The sequence below is a fragment of the Kogia breviceps genome, chromosome 1, assembly GCF_026419965.1.
Source record: "Kogia breviceps isolate mKogBre1 chromosome 1, mKogBre1 haplotype 1, whole genome shotgun sequence".
Lineage (NCBI taxonomy): Eukaryota > Metazoa > Chordata > Mammalia > Artiodactyla > Physeteridae > Kogia > Kogia breviceps.
This window is the reverse complement of record NC_081310.1, coordinates 169219896-169238038: the sequence shown is the minus strand read 5'-3', so window position 1 is coordinate 169238038 and position 18143 is coordinate 169219896. Positions and strand designations below refer to the sequence as shown.

Below are 18143 nucleotides of genomic sequence, written 5' to 3'. Positions count from 1 at the left end.
AGTGCTGGAGGAGTTATGGCCACGTGCCAAAGGAAAGAGTGGATGACCAATCACCCGGGAGCAAATTTCTCAATCTGTAGCCTGAGACTAAACCTTCCTGCTGGCGAGGGAGTTCTATGTTAGGCCTTTGCTGCCAGATTCACATGGGGAGATGTCCTGTGACTTCACGGTGGCTCCACATGCAGATTTAGGAGAATCATGAACCGCCATTTTTTTAGGGATGAAAATCCAGAGGAAAGAGGGTTAATCCTAAAGATAGGAGACAAAATCCTGAAGAGACAGTAAAGATGAGAGGAGACCAAAAAGTGCCAGGCACGGCAAAGTTAAGGGACAGAAACCCGATCTTGGGGTAGTAGGTGCCAGGCTAGCAGGTCTGAGGGTGGGTCCTGGGCCCTCGTTGCTGCTGCTACTGCTACCACCCTGCCCCCCTTTCTTAGCCCAGACCCCGTCCCAGCTCCTACCTGGTAGGTACCTGTCGTGGCTGTACTCTGTGGTGGTGAGTGACAAGTGAGTCTGTGTAAAGGGCTGGTTGCCAAACAGATTGTCACTGCGAAGGTTGTGGCAGAGTTTCTCCAGGAAGCGGAGGACGTAGGTGATGCTGTTGACTGCTGGGAGGTTGAGGGTGTGCTGCTCGCGGTCAAACACGGCTGTGGAGTTAAGTGAACAGGGCTGAGCACGTCAGCTCCTCAGCTCAGCAGCGCGGGCAGGGCAGGAGGAGTCCAGCCCACTGCTTGCCTCAGGCTTCCCTGGTTACACAGAGGCAGTTGGTGCCCAGGTTTCCTCCCTCCTTCCCTTCCCCTCCCCTCCCTCCCTTGAGGGTTTGATTTTTGCCTCCAACTCCAGGGCTTGCAATGATGGGAGTGGCCAGGGCAGGTCTGTTGCACCTGGGGCTCTGGAATGATTTTACTTAGCCTGTGAAACAACTGTGAACATAATTCTATCTGCTCCATCAGTTGGCTGGGCCTCCTCCAGGAAATCTGTTCATTTGGGGTTCCATTTCCATAAGAATTGCCCAAGAACAGAGAAGCTGGGCAGAAGAGGAGAATACAGCTATTGCCAGCAACGGCTGAGGCGTACAATCTGATCTGGATAAGGGCAACTAGAATTTCGGCAACATTTGGAACTATTCCATGCCTGTTTTTTTTTTTTTTTTTTTTTTTTTTTTAAACTCCCCACCTATTTCTATTCAAAATGTATTTGTATAATCCTTAACAAGCAAAAGGCCTCTACATCTGTCTCTGAGGGCAGGAAGGAAATGGGGAGATAAGTCATTCTCAGGAACCAGTTTTGGGGCAGAGGAAGAACCCTAGAGAAGGTGTGGGTGAGAGCTGCTAAAGAAAAGTGGTAAAGAAAGTCGGGTCCCTGTAGACTGCTGCACAGAAGCAAAGGAGAGGCCAGGCAGATGACTCAGCCTCAGAAGGAAAGGGAGGCTTGATTTCCCATGCAGTTTTCAGCCTTTTATCCCAATTCCTTCCCTGCCTGCCCCCATCCTCCATGCAGCCAATTACTCCCTCGTCCGGGCTCCCACACCACCCTGCATGCATTTCTCACATATTATAACACCTCCAGAGCACAGTTAGCTGTGAGCTAGTCTTTCTTTTCCATCAGGGCAGAGCCTGAGCATGTCATCTTCTTTTCTTCCCTTCCCCTGGCCAGTGTCTGGCAATAACCTCTAACACAGAGTAAGGACTCAATGAATGTTTGCTAAAAGGTGGTATTTATGGGGTCTTCCATGTCAGCTAGGTTTCCTGAGGCTGGATACTGCAACTAGTTAGAGGGCAGGGGCAGGAGATTACGGAGTAGTGTACAATTAAGAATGAAAGGCTGGGGCTTCCCTGGTGGCGCAGTGGTTAAGAATCCGCCTGCCAATGCCAGGGGACACGAGTGAGAGCCCTGGTCCGGGAAGATCCCACATGCCGCGGAGCAACTAAGCCTGTGTGCCACAACTACTGAGCCTGTGCTCTAGAGTCTGAGAGCCACAACTACTGAAGCCCGCACGCCTAGAGCCCGTGCTCCGCAACAAGAGAAGCCACTGCAGTGAGAATCCCGTGCACTGCAATGAAGAGTAGCCCCTGCTCACCGCAACTAGAGAAAGCCAACATGCAGCAATGAAGACCCAACGCAGCCAAAAATAAATAAATAAAATAAATAAATTTATTTTAAAAAAAAGATTGAAAGGCTCTAGGTCAAGTCTTCACAGGTTTGGTGGGTAAAGAATGGGGCTTTGGACTTAGGAAAACTGAAACAGAGCAGGGCACAGCAGAAGAAGTGACTATTCTCAGTGAAAACAAACCAAAAACCCATACACTGTGCAGCTGACTCAAACTCTCATAGCAGGAAAGAGTGGGATGATTCTTCCCACTCTGCTCGGAGATTCAATTCCCCTGTATCAGGGCTGGCTTAGGACTGGGAAGTTAAGGAGTCAAAAGAATGAGAGACTGAGTTCTGTGGTTCCCTGGAGCCAGCTAGGAGGCTATGGCAGTCTGGAGAAACTCTACTGTTTCCACAATACAGCCTCCTCTGGATTTTTTCTTGTGATCATCTTTAAAGCAACACAGCCATATATTTTCTGTATGGGAGAGGCTAGGCAGGGAGGCAGAGTCTGCGTGGATATTTTACTTGGCAGCAATATGCAGAAGACCTGGAGGGGCTCTGGGAGTTGAAAATGAGGACTCTCTGAGAAATGGAATACTTTCATATTTCTCCAGAGCCTACAGGTATGAAGTAGAAACCAGGATGCATTGCTAGAAATCAGCCAGTTGAAAACGCCCGCCCCTCTGACTAGGAGCCATACCAGTCCAGGGGCGCTTACCTGAGATAACTGCACCACCGTGACCCTGTTTGAGGAAGCCGAAGACGGTTTTCTGGTGATAAGCACAGTCGATGCAAGCCTGCACAGCCTGCTGCAACACCACGGAGGCTTGGGCTGGCCCAAAATGGTCAGGGAGCTGCTGGACCTTCTTCTTATCTAAGTGGGGGCCTGTGCTGCCATTCTTGTTCAAGTAAATACAAACTGCAGGAGACAAAGAATCAAAGCAGCTTATAGAGTATCCAGGGTAGAGAAGTCAGACAACAGTGTTCTCTTCGTCTTTCATAGCCTGGCTCTGGTCTCTACAGGATTCCCAGCTGCTAAGCTGTGAAACACCGTGGGAGGGGGTAGAGGGTGGCTGTACCCAGCTGCTGCCAGCCCAAACTGCATGACCAAAGCTCTGGGAACGCAGCCTCCAGGGAGAACAGCCCAGACCAGCCAAGGCACAGAACTTGCACTTTGTCTTCTGTACGCTGAAAAGAAGATCTAAGCAATTTTCCAGATGTATGTACTTTCATTTTCGGTCCTTGGTTGCCTTACATATTCTTGGTATCTCTTACATGCTCTGTGTACGGAGCTGGGGGCTCTGGCAATATTAGTGCTTGTGTGTGTTTGGCTTTGGACTTAGAGTGGTCAAATCACCAGTCACTTGCCTTGCCTTCCGTTCTGGGCCTTAGAGTCCCTTTGTTATTTTCTATGTCAACACTCAGGCTCAAAGAAAGTAGTGAAAATAGAAGAAAACTGGAATAAAGAAAAACATGCAAAGGACCTGAGGGTTCCACCTATGTATTTCTCTGTTTCAGTAGTTTCTCCGGTCAAGACAGCTGGACACTCTCCTATTGCAACCTCCCACCTGCCACTGTGCTAGGGCAGAGGCAGGGCGAGCAAGGAAGGAAGAGGCAGTCCTACCCAGACTTGCTTCTTGGTCGCCAGAGAGGACCTGCAGCTGCCTGGCCAGCTACGGCATTCCTTCTGCTGACCTGACTTCTAGGCTTCTGCTTGAGTAGGGGGTACTCTGCTTCTTCACACTGTCCTGGCTCACTAACTGAAGGGCAGGAGGGCAAAAAGTCTCTTTTGTTATTAAAGGCAAAAAGATAAGAGCAGTAGCTGTGTGAGCTGTGGATGGACTGCTGTCCTCTTTGGGCCTCAGGTTTGCCATCCACAAAATGGAGAGGCCGAGCCAGATGCTGTCTGAGGATTCTTCCACCGTTGTCATTCTAAATCTAACGGGAAGCAAGATGGAGAGAAGAAAACAAAAAGAGAGAGGCAGGATATGGAAGGTGGTGGCTGAAAAAGACAGGAAAAAAAAGAAAAGGGTAAACAAGATGCATTGAAATGTATATTTAACTCTTTTTTCTCTTAAAACCCACTAAAATGAGCCAGATAACAAGAAAGGAGACAACTTAAAATTCTGGAAGCTGGAAAGCAGAGTGACAAAGTAGCAACTGACTCAGCAGACCCAAGAATGCTGAATCCTTAACCAAGAGTGGGGAATGATGAGAGCCAAGCTGCTCCATCTTATAATTCACAAAAGGCCCAAGAATGGGCAGGGGCCCCTGCAGGTTGGTGTGAAGGTAGACTTAATAAAAGAATTGGCTGAAGCCTGTTAAGAAATGGTTAGAATTTCCATGTCATAATATGACTCTTTCATTGAAAACAAAACAAATAAAAATGAGGAACTCAAAGAGAAAAGAGCAATGAAAATAAGTGAAAACATTATGTCTGTGAAAAGACACTTATTAAAATGTTCATAGTGCAGGTTAGTCATAATAGCCCCAAACTAGAACCAACCCAAATGTCCATCAACAAGAGAACAGATATACAAATTGTGGTATATTTATTTACTGGAATACCACTTGGCATTAAAAAAGAATGAACTATTGACAGAATGCTTCTCAAAACATTATTTTGAGTGAAAGAAACCAAATACAAAATAGTGCACAAAATCTGATTCCATTTATACATTAATTTCAGGAACAGGAAAATCGAACCTATGGTGACAGAAATCAGAATAAAGGTGAGAGTGAAGACTGACTGTAAGGAGGCATGAGGACGTCCAGGGTGGTGGAAATGACTCTTATCTTGACTGGGGCTGTGGTTACATGGATGCTTACATTAATTAAAACTCATCAAAGTGTATATTAAGATGTGTACATTTCACTGTATGTAAATTTTACTTAATTAAAGCACATAAAAAGAAAAAATATAACCAGTTCAGTGATGATTAAAAAAAAATTCTATATGGATTAAAAGGGTGAAATACAAGAGCCAAAGGATAAAACCTTCCAAAGACTGTGGTTCCCAGATTCTTTGACATTCCTTCCACTGATCTCTGTGATACCTGACCAATAAACTATGGTGGAAATGACACTGTGCCAGTTTCTGGAACCAGGCCTTAAGAAACTGGCAGTTTCTACTTCTTCTTTCTTGGGACGTTCACTCTTGGAACCCAACTGGCATGTGTGAGGAGGTAAAGCCACATTGTGGCGAGGTCCATATGGAGAGAAACCAACAGCCAGAGCCAACCTGTCAGCCCTGTGGTGGAAGTGGATCCTCTAGTCGGGGTCAAGCCACCACAGCTGACACTGAAGGGAAGAGAGACCAGCTGTTGCCACCCAGCACTGCCCACATTGTTGTTTTAAGCCATGAAGTTTCGTAGTGGTTTGTTATGTAGCAAAAGATTACTGGAAGAGAATGTGGTATCAGAAATAGGGTGTTACAGTAAGAAAAGTCCAACACACATGACATTGGCTTTGGGACTGGGAAGCAGAAAGAAGCATAAAAGGCCACAAAAAGGATGTGAGTGAAGCTGAAAGGGCCTTGAATAGAAGCCTGTAAAAGGTTGGGGTCTAAAGGATTCTGTACTAGTCTATTTTGCACTATCTCTGGCGCTATTAGTCTGAGGTGGCAATGTTTTCACCAGAATGTAACTTGGGGGGTTTTCTATGAATACTATTGAAATTTACTTCATTAGCTAAAAGTCATAATCACAAATCTCTTGAAGATAAGACTTATCTACTTTGGGCTTCCTGTATAGCTGCTGTGAGACAATGCCCTTAAGATTCGTAAAAATCTTACTGTTTAAGGAAGAGTATCTGTGAGACTTGCCCTTACGATTTTTAGAGGGCCTTTTGGTCTGAAAGAGACTATGAAGCATAGTCTTAAATCATTCTGACATCTGAACGAAAGATTTTTATTGTCCCATTCTGGATCTGACCCTTTCTTAATTTAGAACTGGAGAGACTGGAAATGAGAAGCATTTCCAGACTGTGAGTCCTGGACTTTATTTGCTATGTTTTTTTTTTTTTTTTTTTTTTTTTTCAGTACGCGGGCCTCTCACTGTTGTGGCCTCTCCCGTTGCGGAGCACAGGCTCCGGACGCGCAGGCTCAGTGGCCATGGGTCACAGGCCCAGCCGCTCCGCGGCATGTGGGATCTTCCCGGACCGGGGCACGAACCCGTGTCCCCTGCATCGGCAGGCAGATTCTCAACCACTGCGCCACCAGGGAAGCCCTGCTATGTTTTTTTTTAAGCTCATCTCTCTCATCTTACATTTTTATCATAGGCAGTGAGAAGCCAGGTGGCACTTCATTACTTTGTCTGGAAATCTCCTTATATTTCACTGAGTTCATCAGGTACATTTCCTAGTTCCATGTTACTGCAGGTGACGGTGTTATCAGACTTTCCATCACTACCTAGCAGGTGTCTCCTGTCTGCCATCTTCCAATAAGATTTTCCTCACTTTCCTTTAAGCCCTCACTAACAGCCTTCTTAAGACATTTTAGGCTTCTATTCTCAAGTTTCTAAGAGAATCATTCTGGCAGAAGCACTGCTAGCTCAGATTAAAAGGGACAGAGATGGTACAAAATGGAAAGAATTCTTTGGACCCCCAACTTTTTACAATCAGGAGGAAGACTGAGAAGGCAATCTCAGGTTTCCTATGGAAAAGGAAGGATGATTCAGAGGACAAAACCAAAGAGCCATGGAAACAACTCCCAGCTGGATTTCAGAATTTCTATAAACCAGTGACTGCTATGTGCCTCCAGGTTTATTCCCCTTTGAATGAATGTATCTATAAATTATTCTATGCCTACCCCATCACTGTATGCTGGGTATGTGGGGAGTAGACAACATGTTTCTTTCGGTCACAGGTCTTCGGTCTGAGAAGAACTACAATCAAGGAGCTATATCTGAGAAACTGCACCTGAGAGGTCTCATTTGCACCGGGATCTGACTTAGATGATGAGATGCCAGATCTGGAGCCCAATGTTGTAAAGGGATGAGACCTTTAATGGGGAATCTTGCAAGGGGAAGAATAAACTTTCCAAGTGGGAAAAATGTAAATAACTTATGTCCAGAAAGTGGACTGAGATGGTTTTAAAATATGGTCCATAATTCTTTGACCCTCCTCCCAGCAAGATGTGGGGTTTGCTCCCCTTCTCTTGAATCTGGGCTCTGTGACTGCTTGATCAATAGAATATGATGGGAATGATGCTCTGTTGATTTGGGGGCTCAAGCCTTAAGAAAATGGTAGCCTCCACTTCCTGTTTCTTGAGACACTTGTTCTTGTAATCCAGTCACCCTGGGATGAGGAAGCCCAAGATACGTTTTGGAGGCATCCGTGCAGAGAAGAACCAACGGCCAGCACCAATTTTGTTAGCCGCATGAATGGATCATCTTGGAAGTGGATCTAACAGCCCCAGTTGAACCACCTCAACTGATGCTATGTGGAAGAGAGATGAGCTGCCTCTGCTTTAATTATAGTACAGTCGAATATACTGATATTACCTTTTCCAGGAATATAAAGGTTATATACTTTTCCTAATTTATGCTTATTGTCTTATTTTAAAAATCCTTCCCAATCTTAAGGTCATAAAGATATTTTTGTATATTGTCATGTTTTGGTTTTCTACTGCATCCATTATATCAGAATTAGAGGCTGGGAGAGGCGAGATGGTGGAAGAGTAAAACGCGGAGATGACCTTCCTCCTCACAGATACATCAGAAATACATCTACACGTGGAACTTCTCCTATAGAACACCCACCAAACGCTGGCAGAAGACCTCAGACCTCCCAAAAGGCAAGAAACTCCCCACGTACCTGGGTAGGGCAAAAGAAAAAAGAATAAACAGAGACAAAAGAATAGGGATGGGACCTGCACCAGTGGGAGGGAGCCGTGAAGGAGGAAAGGTTTCCACACACTAGGAGCCCCTTCGCGGGCGGAGACTGCGGGTGGCGGAGGGGGGAGCTCCGGAGCCATGGAGGAGAGCGCAGCAACAGGGTGCGGAGGGCAAAGCGGAAAGATTCCGCAGAGGATCGGTGCCTACCAGCACTCACCAGCCCGAGAGGCTTGTCTGCTCGCCCGCCGGGGTGGGCAGGGGCCGGGAGCTGAGGCTCGGGCTTCAGTCGGATCCCAGGGAAAGGTCTGGAGTTGGCAGAGTGAAAACAGCCTGAAGGGGTTAGTGCACCACGGCTAGCTGGGAGGGAGTCCGGTTGAAGTTTGGAGCTGCCGAAGAGGCAAGAGACCTTTTCTTCCCTCTTTGCTTCCTGGTGTGCGAGGAGAGGGGTTTAAGCGCGCCGCTTAAAGGAGCTCCAGAAACGGGTGCGGAGCTGCCGAAGAGACAAGAGACTTTTTCTTGCCTCTTTGTCTCCTGGGGCACGAGGAGAGGGGATTAAAGGCACCTCGTAAAGGAGCTCCAGAAACGGGCGCGAGCCGCGGCTGTCGGCACGGACAGTAGAGATGGGTGTGGGACGCTAGGGTTGCTGCTGCCGCCACCAAGAAGCCTGTGTGCGAGCACAGGTCACTCTCCACACCACCCCTTCCGGGAGCCTGTGCAGCCCGCCACTGCCGGGGTCCCAGGATCCAGGGACAGCTTCCCCGGGAGAACGCGTGGCGCGCCTCGGGCCGGTGCAGCGTCATGCTGGCCTCTGCCGCCGCAGGCTCGCCCCGCATCCCTGCCTCTCCCTCCTCCCGGCCTGTTCCAGAGCCCCCGAGTCAGCTGCTCCTTTAACCCCGTCCTGTCTGAGCGAAGGGCAGACACCCTCGGACGACCTACACGCAGAGGCGGGGCCAAGTCCAAAGTTGAACCCCAGGAGCTGTGCGAACAAAAAGGAGAGGGGGAGGTCTCTCCCAGTAGCCTCAGAAGCAGCGGATTAAAGCTCCACAATCAACTTGAAGTGCCCTATCTGTGGAAAACCTGAATAGACAGCGAAATATCCCAAGTTGAGGCGGTGGACTTTGGGAGCAAGATATACTATTATTTTCCCCTTTTTTCTTTTTGTGAGTGTGTATGCTGCTGTGTGAGATTTTGTCTGTATAGCTTTGCTTGCACCATTTGTCCTAGGGTTAGACCAACCTGTTTTGTTTTGTTTTTTTCTTTTTTTAATAGAAATTTTTCTTCTTAATAATTATGTTTTATTTTAATAACTATATTTTATCCTACTTTATTTTGTCTTCTCCCTTTCTTCCTTCCTTCCTTCCTCCCTTCCTTCCTCTTCATTCCTCCCTTTCTTCCTCCCTTCCTTTCTTCCTTCCTTCCCTCCCTCCCTCCTTCCTTCCTTCCTTTCTTTCCTTTCTATTTTTTCTCTCTTTTATTTTGAGCCGTGTGGATTAAAGGCTCTTGGCACTCCAGCCAGGCGTCAGGGCTGTGTCTCTGAGGTGGGAGAACCAACCTCAGGACACTGGTCCACAAGAGACCTCCCAGCTCCACGCAATATCAAATGGCGAAAATCTCCCAGAGATCTCCATCTCAACACCAAGACCCAGCTTCACTCAAGGACCAGCAACAAACAGTGCTGGACAGCCTATGCCCAACAAAGAGCAAGACAGGTCTACAGCCCCATCCATTAGCAGAGAGGCTGCCTAAAATCATTATAAGGCTACCAGCACCCCCAAACACACCACAAGACGTGGACCTGCCCACCAGAAAGACAAGATCCAGCCTCATCCACCAGAACAGAGGCACTAGTCCCCCCAACCAGGAAACCTACTCGACCCACTGAACTAACCTTAGCCACTGGGGACAGCCACCAAAAACAATGTGAACTATGAACCTGCAGCCTGAAAAAAGGAGACCCCAAACACAGTAAGATAAAATGAGAAGACAGAAAAACACACAGCAGATAAAGGAGCAAGATAAAAACACACCAGACCTAACAAATGAAGAGGAAATAGGCAGTCTACCTGAAAAAGAATTCAGAATAATGATAGTAAAGATGATGCAAAATCTTGGAAATAGAATAGACAAATTGCAAGAAATAGTTAACAAGGACCTAGAAGAAATAAAGAGGAAGCAAGCAACGATGAGAAACACAATAAATGAAATGAAAAATACTCTAGATGGGATCAATAGCAGAATAACTGAGGGAGAAGGACCGATAAGTGACCTGGAAGATAAAATAGTGGAAATAACTACTGCAGAGCAGAAGAAAGAAAAAAGAATGAAAAGAACTGAGGACAGACTCAGAGACCTCTGGGAAAACATTAAACGCACCAATGTTCGAATTATAGGGGTCCCAGAAGAAGAAGAGAAAAAGAAAGGGACTGAGAAAATATTTGAAGAGATTATAGTGGAAAACTTCCCTAATATAGGAAAGGAAATAGTCAATCAAGTCCAGGAAGCACAGAGTCCCATACAGGATAAACCCAAGGATAAACACGCCAAGACACATAATAATCAAACTGTCAAAAATTAAATACAAGGAAAACATGTTAAAAGCAGCAAGGGAAAAACAACAAATAACACACAAGGGAATCCCCATAAGGTTAACATCTGATCTTTCAGCAGAAACCCTACAAGCCAGAAGGGAGTGGCAGGACATATTTAAAGTGATGAAGGAAAAAAACCTAAAACCAAGATTACTCTATCCAGCAAGGATATCATTCAGATTTGATGGAGAAATTAAAACCTTTACAGACAAGCAAAAGCTGAGAGAGTTCAGCACCACCAAACCAGCTTTACAACAAATGCTAAAGGAACTGCTCTAGGCAAGAAACACAAGAGAAGGAAAAGACCTACAAGAACAACCTGAAACAATTAAGTAAATGGTAATAGGAACATACATATCAATAATTACCTTAAATGTAAATGGATTAAATGCTCCCACCAAAAGACACAGACTGGCTGGATGGATACAAAAACAAGACCCATATATATGCTGTCTACAAGAGATCCACTTCAGACCTAGGGACACATACAGACTGAAAGTGAGGGGGTGGAAAAAGATATTCCATGCAAATGGAAATCAGAAGAAAGCTGCAGTAGCAATTCTCATATCAGACTATTTAAAATAGACTTTAAAATAAAAACCATTACAAGAGACAAAGAAGGACACTACATAATGATCAAGAGATCGATCCATGAAGAAGATATAACATTTGTAAATATTTATGCACCCAACATAGGAGCACCTCAATACATAAGGCAAATACTAACAGCCATAAAAGGGGAAATCGACAGTAACACAATCATAGTAGGGGACTTTAACACCCCACTTTCACCAATGGACAGATCATCCAAAATGAAAATAAATAAGGAAACACAAGCTTTAAATGATACATTACACAAGATGGACTTAATTGATATTTATAGGACATTCCATCCAAAAACAACAGAATACACATTTTTCTCAAGTGCTCATGGAACATTCTCCAGGATAGATCATATCCTGGATCACAAATCTAGCCTTGGTAAATTTAAGAAAATTGAAATCGTATCAAGTATCTTTTCCGACCACTATGAGACTAGATATCAATTACAGGAAAAGATCTGTAAAAAATACAAACACATGGAGGCTAAACAATACACTACTTAATAACGAAGTGATCACTGAAGAAATCAAAGAGGAAATCAAAAAATACTTAGAAACAAATGACAATGGAGACACGACGACCCAAAACCTATGGGATACAACAAAAGCAGTTCTAAGAGGGAAGTTTATAGCAATACAATCCTACCTTAAGAAACAGGAAACATCTCGAATAAACAACCTAACTTTGCACCTAAAGCAATTAGAGAAAGAAGAACAAAAAACCCCCAAATTTAGCAGAAGGAAAGAAATCATAAAGATCAGATCAGAAATAAATGAAAAAGAAATGAAGGAAACAATAGTAAAGATTAATAAAAGTAAAAGCTGGTTCTTTGAGAAGATAAATAAAATTGATAAACCATTAGCCAGACTCATCAAGAAAAAAAGGGAGAAGACTCAAATCAATAGAAGTAGAAATGAAAAAGGAGACATAACAATGGACACTGGAGAAATACAAAAGATTATTAGAGATTACTACAAGCAACTGTATGCCAATATAATGGACAACCTGGAAGAAATGGACAAATTCTTAGAAATGCACAAGCTGCCGAGACTGAACCAGGAAGAAATAGAAAATATGAACAGACCAATCACAAGCACTGAAATTGAAACTGTGATTTAAAATCTTCCAACAAACAAAAGCCCAGGACCAGATGGCTTCAGAGGCGTATTCTATCAAACATTTAGAGAGAGGCTTCCCTGGTGGCGCAGTGGTTGAGAGTCCGCCTGCCGATGCAGGGGTCGCGGGTTTGTGCCCCGGTCCGGGAAGATCCCACATGCCGCAGAGTTGCTAGGCCCGTGAGCCATGGCCACTAAGCCTGTGTGTCCGGAGCCTGTGCTCCGCAACAGGAGAGGCCACAACAGTGAGAGGCCCACGTTTCACAAAAAAAAAAAAAAAAAAAAAAAAAAAAACCCATTTAGAGAAGAGCTAACACTTATCCTTATCAAACTCTTCCAAAAGATAGCAGAGGGAAGAACACTCCCAAACTCATTCTATGAGGCCACCATCACCCTGATACCAAAACCAGACAAAGACGTCACAAAGAAAGAAAACTACAGGCCAATATCACTGATGAACATAGATGCAAAAATCCTCAACAAAATACTAGCAAACAGAATCCAACAGCACATTAAAAGGATCATACACCATGATCAAGTGGGGTTTATCCCAGGAATGCAAGGATTCTTCAATATACGCAAATCAATCAACGTGATACACCATATCAACAAACTGAAGGAGAAAAACCATATGATCATCTCAATAGATGCAGAGAAAGCTTTTGACAAAATTCAGCACCCATTTATGATAAAAACCCTGCAGAAAGTAGGCATAGAGGGAACTTTCCTCAACATAATAAAGGCCATATATGACAAACCCACAGTCAGCATCATTCTCAATGGTGAAAAACTGAAACCATTTCCACCAAGGTCAGGAACAAGACAAGGTTGCCCACTCTCAACACTCTTATTCAACATAGTTTGGAAAGTTCTAGCCACAGCAATCAGACAAGTAAAACAAATAAAAGGACTCCATATCGTAAAAGAAGTAAAGTTGTCACTGTTTGCAGATGACATGATACTATACATAGAGAATCCTAAGGATGCTAACAGAAAACTCCTAGAGCTAATCAATGAATTTGGTAAAGTAGTAGGATACAAAATTAATGCACAGAAATCTCTGGCATTCTTATACACTAATGATGAAAAATCTGAGAGTGAAATTAAGAAAACACTCCCATTTACCATTGCAACAAAATGAATAAAATATCTAGGAATAAACCTACCCAAGGAGACAAAAGACTTGTATGCAGAAAACTATAAGACACTGATGAAAGAAATTAAAGATGATACAAATAGGTGGAGAAATATACCATGTGCTTGGATTGGAAGAATCAACATTGTGAAAATGACTCTATTACCCAAAGCAATCTACAGATTCAATGCAATCCCTATCAAATTACCACTGGCATTTTTTACAGAACTAGAACAAAAAATGTCACAATTTGTATGGAAACACAAAAGACCCCAAATAGCCAAAGCAATCTGGAGAATGAAAAATGGAGCTGGAGGAATCAGGCTCCCTGACTTCAGACTATACTACAAGGCTACAGTAATCAAGACAGTATGATACTGGCACAAAAACAGAAATATAGATCAATGGAACAGGATAGAAAGCCCAAAGATAAACCCACACACATATGGTCACCTTATCTTTGATAAAGGAGGCAAGGATATACAGTGGAGAAAAGACAGCCTCTTCAATGAGTGGTGCTGGGAAAACTGGACAGCTACCTGTAAAAGTATGAAATTAGAACACTCCCTAACACCACACACAAAAATAAACTCAAAATGGGTTAAAGACCTAAATGTAAGGCCAGACACTATCAAACTCTTAGAGGAAAACATAGGCAGAACACTCTATGATATAAATCACAGCAAGATCCTTTTTGACCCATCTCCTAGAGAAAAGGAAATAAAAACAAAAATAAACAAATGGGACCTAATGAAACTTAAAAGCTTTTGCACAGCAAAGGATACCATAAACAAGACCAAAAGACAACCCTCAGAATGGGAGAAAATATTTGCAAATGAAGCAACTGACAAAGGATTAATATCCAAAATTTATAAGCAACTCAGGCAGCTCAATAACAAAAAAACAAACCACCCAATCCAAAAATGGGCAGAGGAACTAAATAGACATTCCTCCAAAGAAGATATACAGATTGCCAACAAATACATGAACGAATGCTCAACCTCATTAATCATTAGACAAATGCAAATCAAAACTACAATGAGATATCATCTCACACCGGTCAGATTGGCCATCATCAAAAACTCTAGAAACAATAAATACTGGAGAGGGTGTGGAGAAAAGGGAACACTCTTGCACTGCTGGTGGGAATGTAAATTGATACAGCCACTATGGAGAACAGTATGGAGGTTCCTTAAAAATCTACAGACAGAACTACTATACGACCCAGCAATCCCACTACTGGGCATATACCCTGAGAAAACCATAATTCAAAAAGAGTCATGTACCAAAATGTTCATTGCAGCTCTATTTACGATAGCCAGGACATGGAAGGAACCTAAATGTCCATCAACAGATGAATGGATAAAGAAGATGTGGCACATATATACAATGGAATATTACTCAGCCATAAAAAGAAATGAAAGTGAGTTATTTGTAATGAGGTGGATAGACCTGGAATCTGTCATACAGAGTGAAGTAAGTCAGAAGGAGAAAAACAAATACCGTATGCTAACACATATATATGGAATCTAAGAAAAAAAAATGTCATGAAGAGATTAGTGATAGGACGGGAATAAAACACAGACCTACTAGAGCATGGACTTGAGGATATGGGGAGGGGGAAGGGTAAACTGTGACGAAGTGAGAGAGTGGCAGGGACATATATACACTACCAAATGTAAATTAGATAGCTAGTGGGAAGCTGCCACATAGCACAGGGAGATCACCTCTGTGCTTTGTGACCACCTAGAGGGGTGGGATAGGGAGGGTGGGAGGGAGGGTGACACAAGAGGGAAGAGATATGGGAACATATGTATATGTATAACTGATTCACTTTGTTGTAAAGGAGAAACTAACACACTATTGTAATACAATTATACTCCAATAAAGATGTTAAAAAAAAAAAAAGAATTAGAGGCTGAAGAAAAGATTCAGAGAAGGGTCCAGCGTGGAAGGAACTTGGAAGTAGCCACTTCATCCTGACAACAAGTAAAAAGCTGAACAACCTGAAAAATCAACTATCCTTTTTAGATCCATCAGAGAACTGAGGTCACAGGGCAAACTGCTGCTCCTCACCAAGAGATAGACCGGTGAATACAGAGACTCACAATTTACTAAAAAGAAACCACCACAGGAATTAGTGCAGAGGTAGGAAAATCTAAACTATAGAATTCCTACTGGAAGCTCAGTGTGAACAAGTCTAAGAGTTAAAAACTCCAGGGGGGATCCACTCATGGGGTGGGGGTGTTCCCACACTTTTGTGAGTTTTACCTCCAGAAGCTCGACCAGGTTCTCACAGTGAATATCGGAGAAAAATCCCCTCATGCTTCCAGCAGGGGGAGGGGGGAAAAGGAGCCTTTTAAAAATATGCCAGAGCATTCTGTCCTTCTTAACAAGGCCTACCCTCAGGAGAAATTATTTTACCAGAACTTAATCTGCTGGGATTTGATCAGAGCTTAACCTACCTGGGGGAAGGGAAATAACCCACTGCAGCCCCCTCCAGCCATCCTGCCCCATCTAAGGGGCATGAGGGGGACTAAGCAGCACTGGTAAAGTTCACAGTCCAAGAGCACAGTCTCACCAAAAGACTGAGACCTAATCATAGGACTACAGAATACTTCTCCTCCCCTCATACCTTACCATTATATTACTAAAGGCCTATTTATAAGGTAAACTAAAAGGCAAAAAAATGAAGTTTGAAGAGACAAAGCAAGCATCAGAACTAGACTCAGGCATGGCAGGGATGTTGGAATTATTATTATTATTTAAATTTTTAATTAATTAATTAATTAATTTATGGCTACGCTGGGTCTTCATTGTTGTTCATGGGTTTTCTCTAGTTGCGGCGTGTGGTCTTCTCATTGCGGTGGCTTCTCTTGTTGTGGAGCATGGGCTCTAGGTGCGTGGGCTTTAGTAGTTGTGGCTCTCAGGCTCAGTAGTTGTGGCTCGTGGGTTCTAGAGCGCAGGCTCAGTAATTGTGGCACACGGGCTTAGTTGCTCCGTGGCATGTGGGATCTTCCTGGATCAAGGCTCAAACCTGTGTCCTCTGCATTGGCAGGCGGATTCTTAACCACTACGCCACAAGGGAAGTCCCTGGAATTATTAGATTAAAAATTTAAAACAATGATGATTAATATGCTAAGTGTTCTAACAGATAAAGCAGACAGCATGCAAAACAGATGGACAATGTATGCAGAAAGATGGAAATTCTTGATGGGCTAAATTTGATGGGCTAATTAGTAGACTGGACACGGCCAAGGGAAGAATCACTGACCCTGAGGACATCTCGATAGAAACTTCCAACACTGAAAAGCAAAGAAAAAAGAAGACTGAAAAGAAAAGCCTCCACCCAGAATAGACTGGGTGTCCAAGAACTGTGGGACAACTACAAAAGGAGTAACATACACATAATGGGAATGCCAGAAGGAGAAGAAAGAAAGGAATAGAAGAAATATTTGAAGCCATAATGACAGAGAATTTCCCCAAATTAATGTCAGACACCAAAGCACAGATCTAGGAAGGTCAGAGAACACCAAACAGGATAAATGACACACAAAAACTACATCCAGGCATATTACATTCAAAAATGCAGAAAATCAAAGATAAAAATTCTTGAAAAGATTTCAGAGGAAAAAGACGTCTTATCTATAGAGGAACAACAATAAAAAATTACATCCTTAGAAACCATGTGAGCAAGAAGAGAAGGGAGTGAAATATTTAAAGTGTTGAGAGAAAACACCCACCCACTTAGAATTCTATCCCTCGAAAAATTAAAGTGAAGGAGAAACAAAAACTTTCTCAGGGACTTCCCTGGTGGCACAGTGGTTAAGAATCCGCCTGCCAATGCAGGGGACACGGGTTTGAGCCCTGGTCCGGGAAGATCGCACATGCCATGGAGCAACTAAGCCCGTGTGCCACAACTACTTGAGGCTGCTCTCTAGAGCCCATGAGCCACAACTACTGAGCCTGCGTGCCACAACTACTGAAGCCTATGAGCCTAGAGCCCATGCTCTGCAACAAGAGAAGCCACCGCAATGAGAAGCCCTCGCAATGCAATGAAGAGTAGCCCCCGCTCACCGCAAATAGAGAAAGCCCGTGCGCAACAACGAAGACCCAGCACAGCCCAAAATAAATAAATAAATAAATTTATAAACAAAACAAAACAACTTTCTCAGACAAAGAAAAACTGATGGAGTTTGTTGCTTGTAGATCTGCCCTGCAAGAAATGTTAAAGGAATTCCTTAGAGAAGAAAAATAACATAGGTCAGAAACTTGGTTCTACACAAAGAAAAGAGCATCAGAGATGGAATAGGTGAAGGCAAAATAAGAACTTTTTGTTTATTTTTAAAGATTTTGTTTTTTGATGTGGACCATATTTAAAGTTTTTATTGAATTTGTTACAATATTGCTTCTGCTTTATGTTTTGTTTTTTTGGCCACAAGGCATGTGGGATCTTAGCCCCCCAACCAGGGATTGAACCCGCACCCTCTGCATTGGAAGGTGAAGTCTTAACCACTGGACCGCCAGGGAAGTCCCCTCATTCTTAACTGATCTACCAGGTAACAGTTTGTTCAAAATAAAGATAGCAATGATGTATTTGTGTATGCTTATGTATATATATATATATATATATATATGTACATGCTTATACATACTTATGTCTAAGTGAACTGAATGACAGTAATCATACAAAGGATGGAAAGGAGGAATTAGGATTTTTATTATATCTGTGAAGTGGTATAGTGTTAATTTGAAAACAGACTTGGATTAGTTA

The 18143-nt window shown here is 43.4% G+C and overlaps 1 protein-coding gene across 37 annotated transcripts in view; it reads right to left on the bottom strand.

Moving 5' to 3' along the window:
- Nucleotides 1-18143, bottom strand: part of SCMH1 (Scm polycomb group protein homolog 1) — a 199497-nt gene that overhangs the window by 19942 nt on the left and 161412 nt on the right. For all 37 annotated transcript variants that reach the window (XM_067010154.1, XM_067010169.1, XM_059042545.2 and 34 more), the window contains 2 exons: nt 2813-3013; nt 462-647 (listed from right to left, as the gene is read on the bottom strand). In XM_067010154.1, the coding sequence (XP_066866255.1) occupies nt 462-647; nt 2813-3013 (387 nt within the window). The remainder of the gene's footprint in view (nt 1-461; nt 648-2812; nt 3014-18143) is intronic.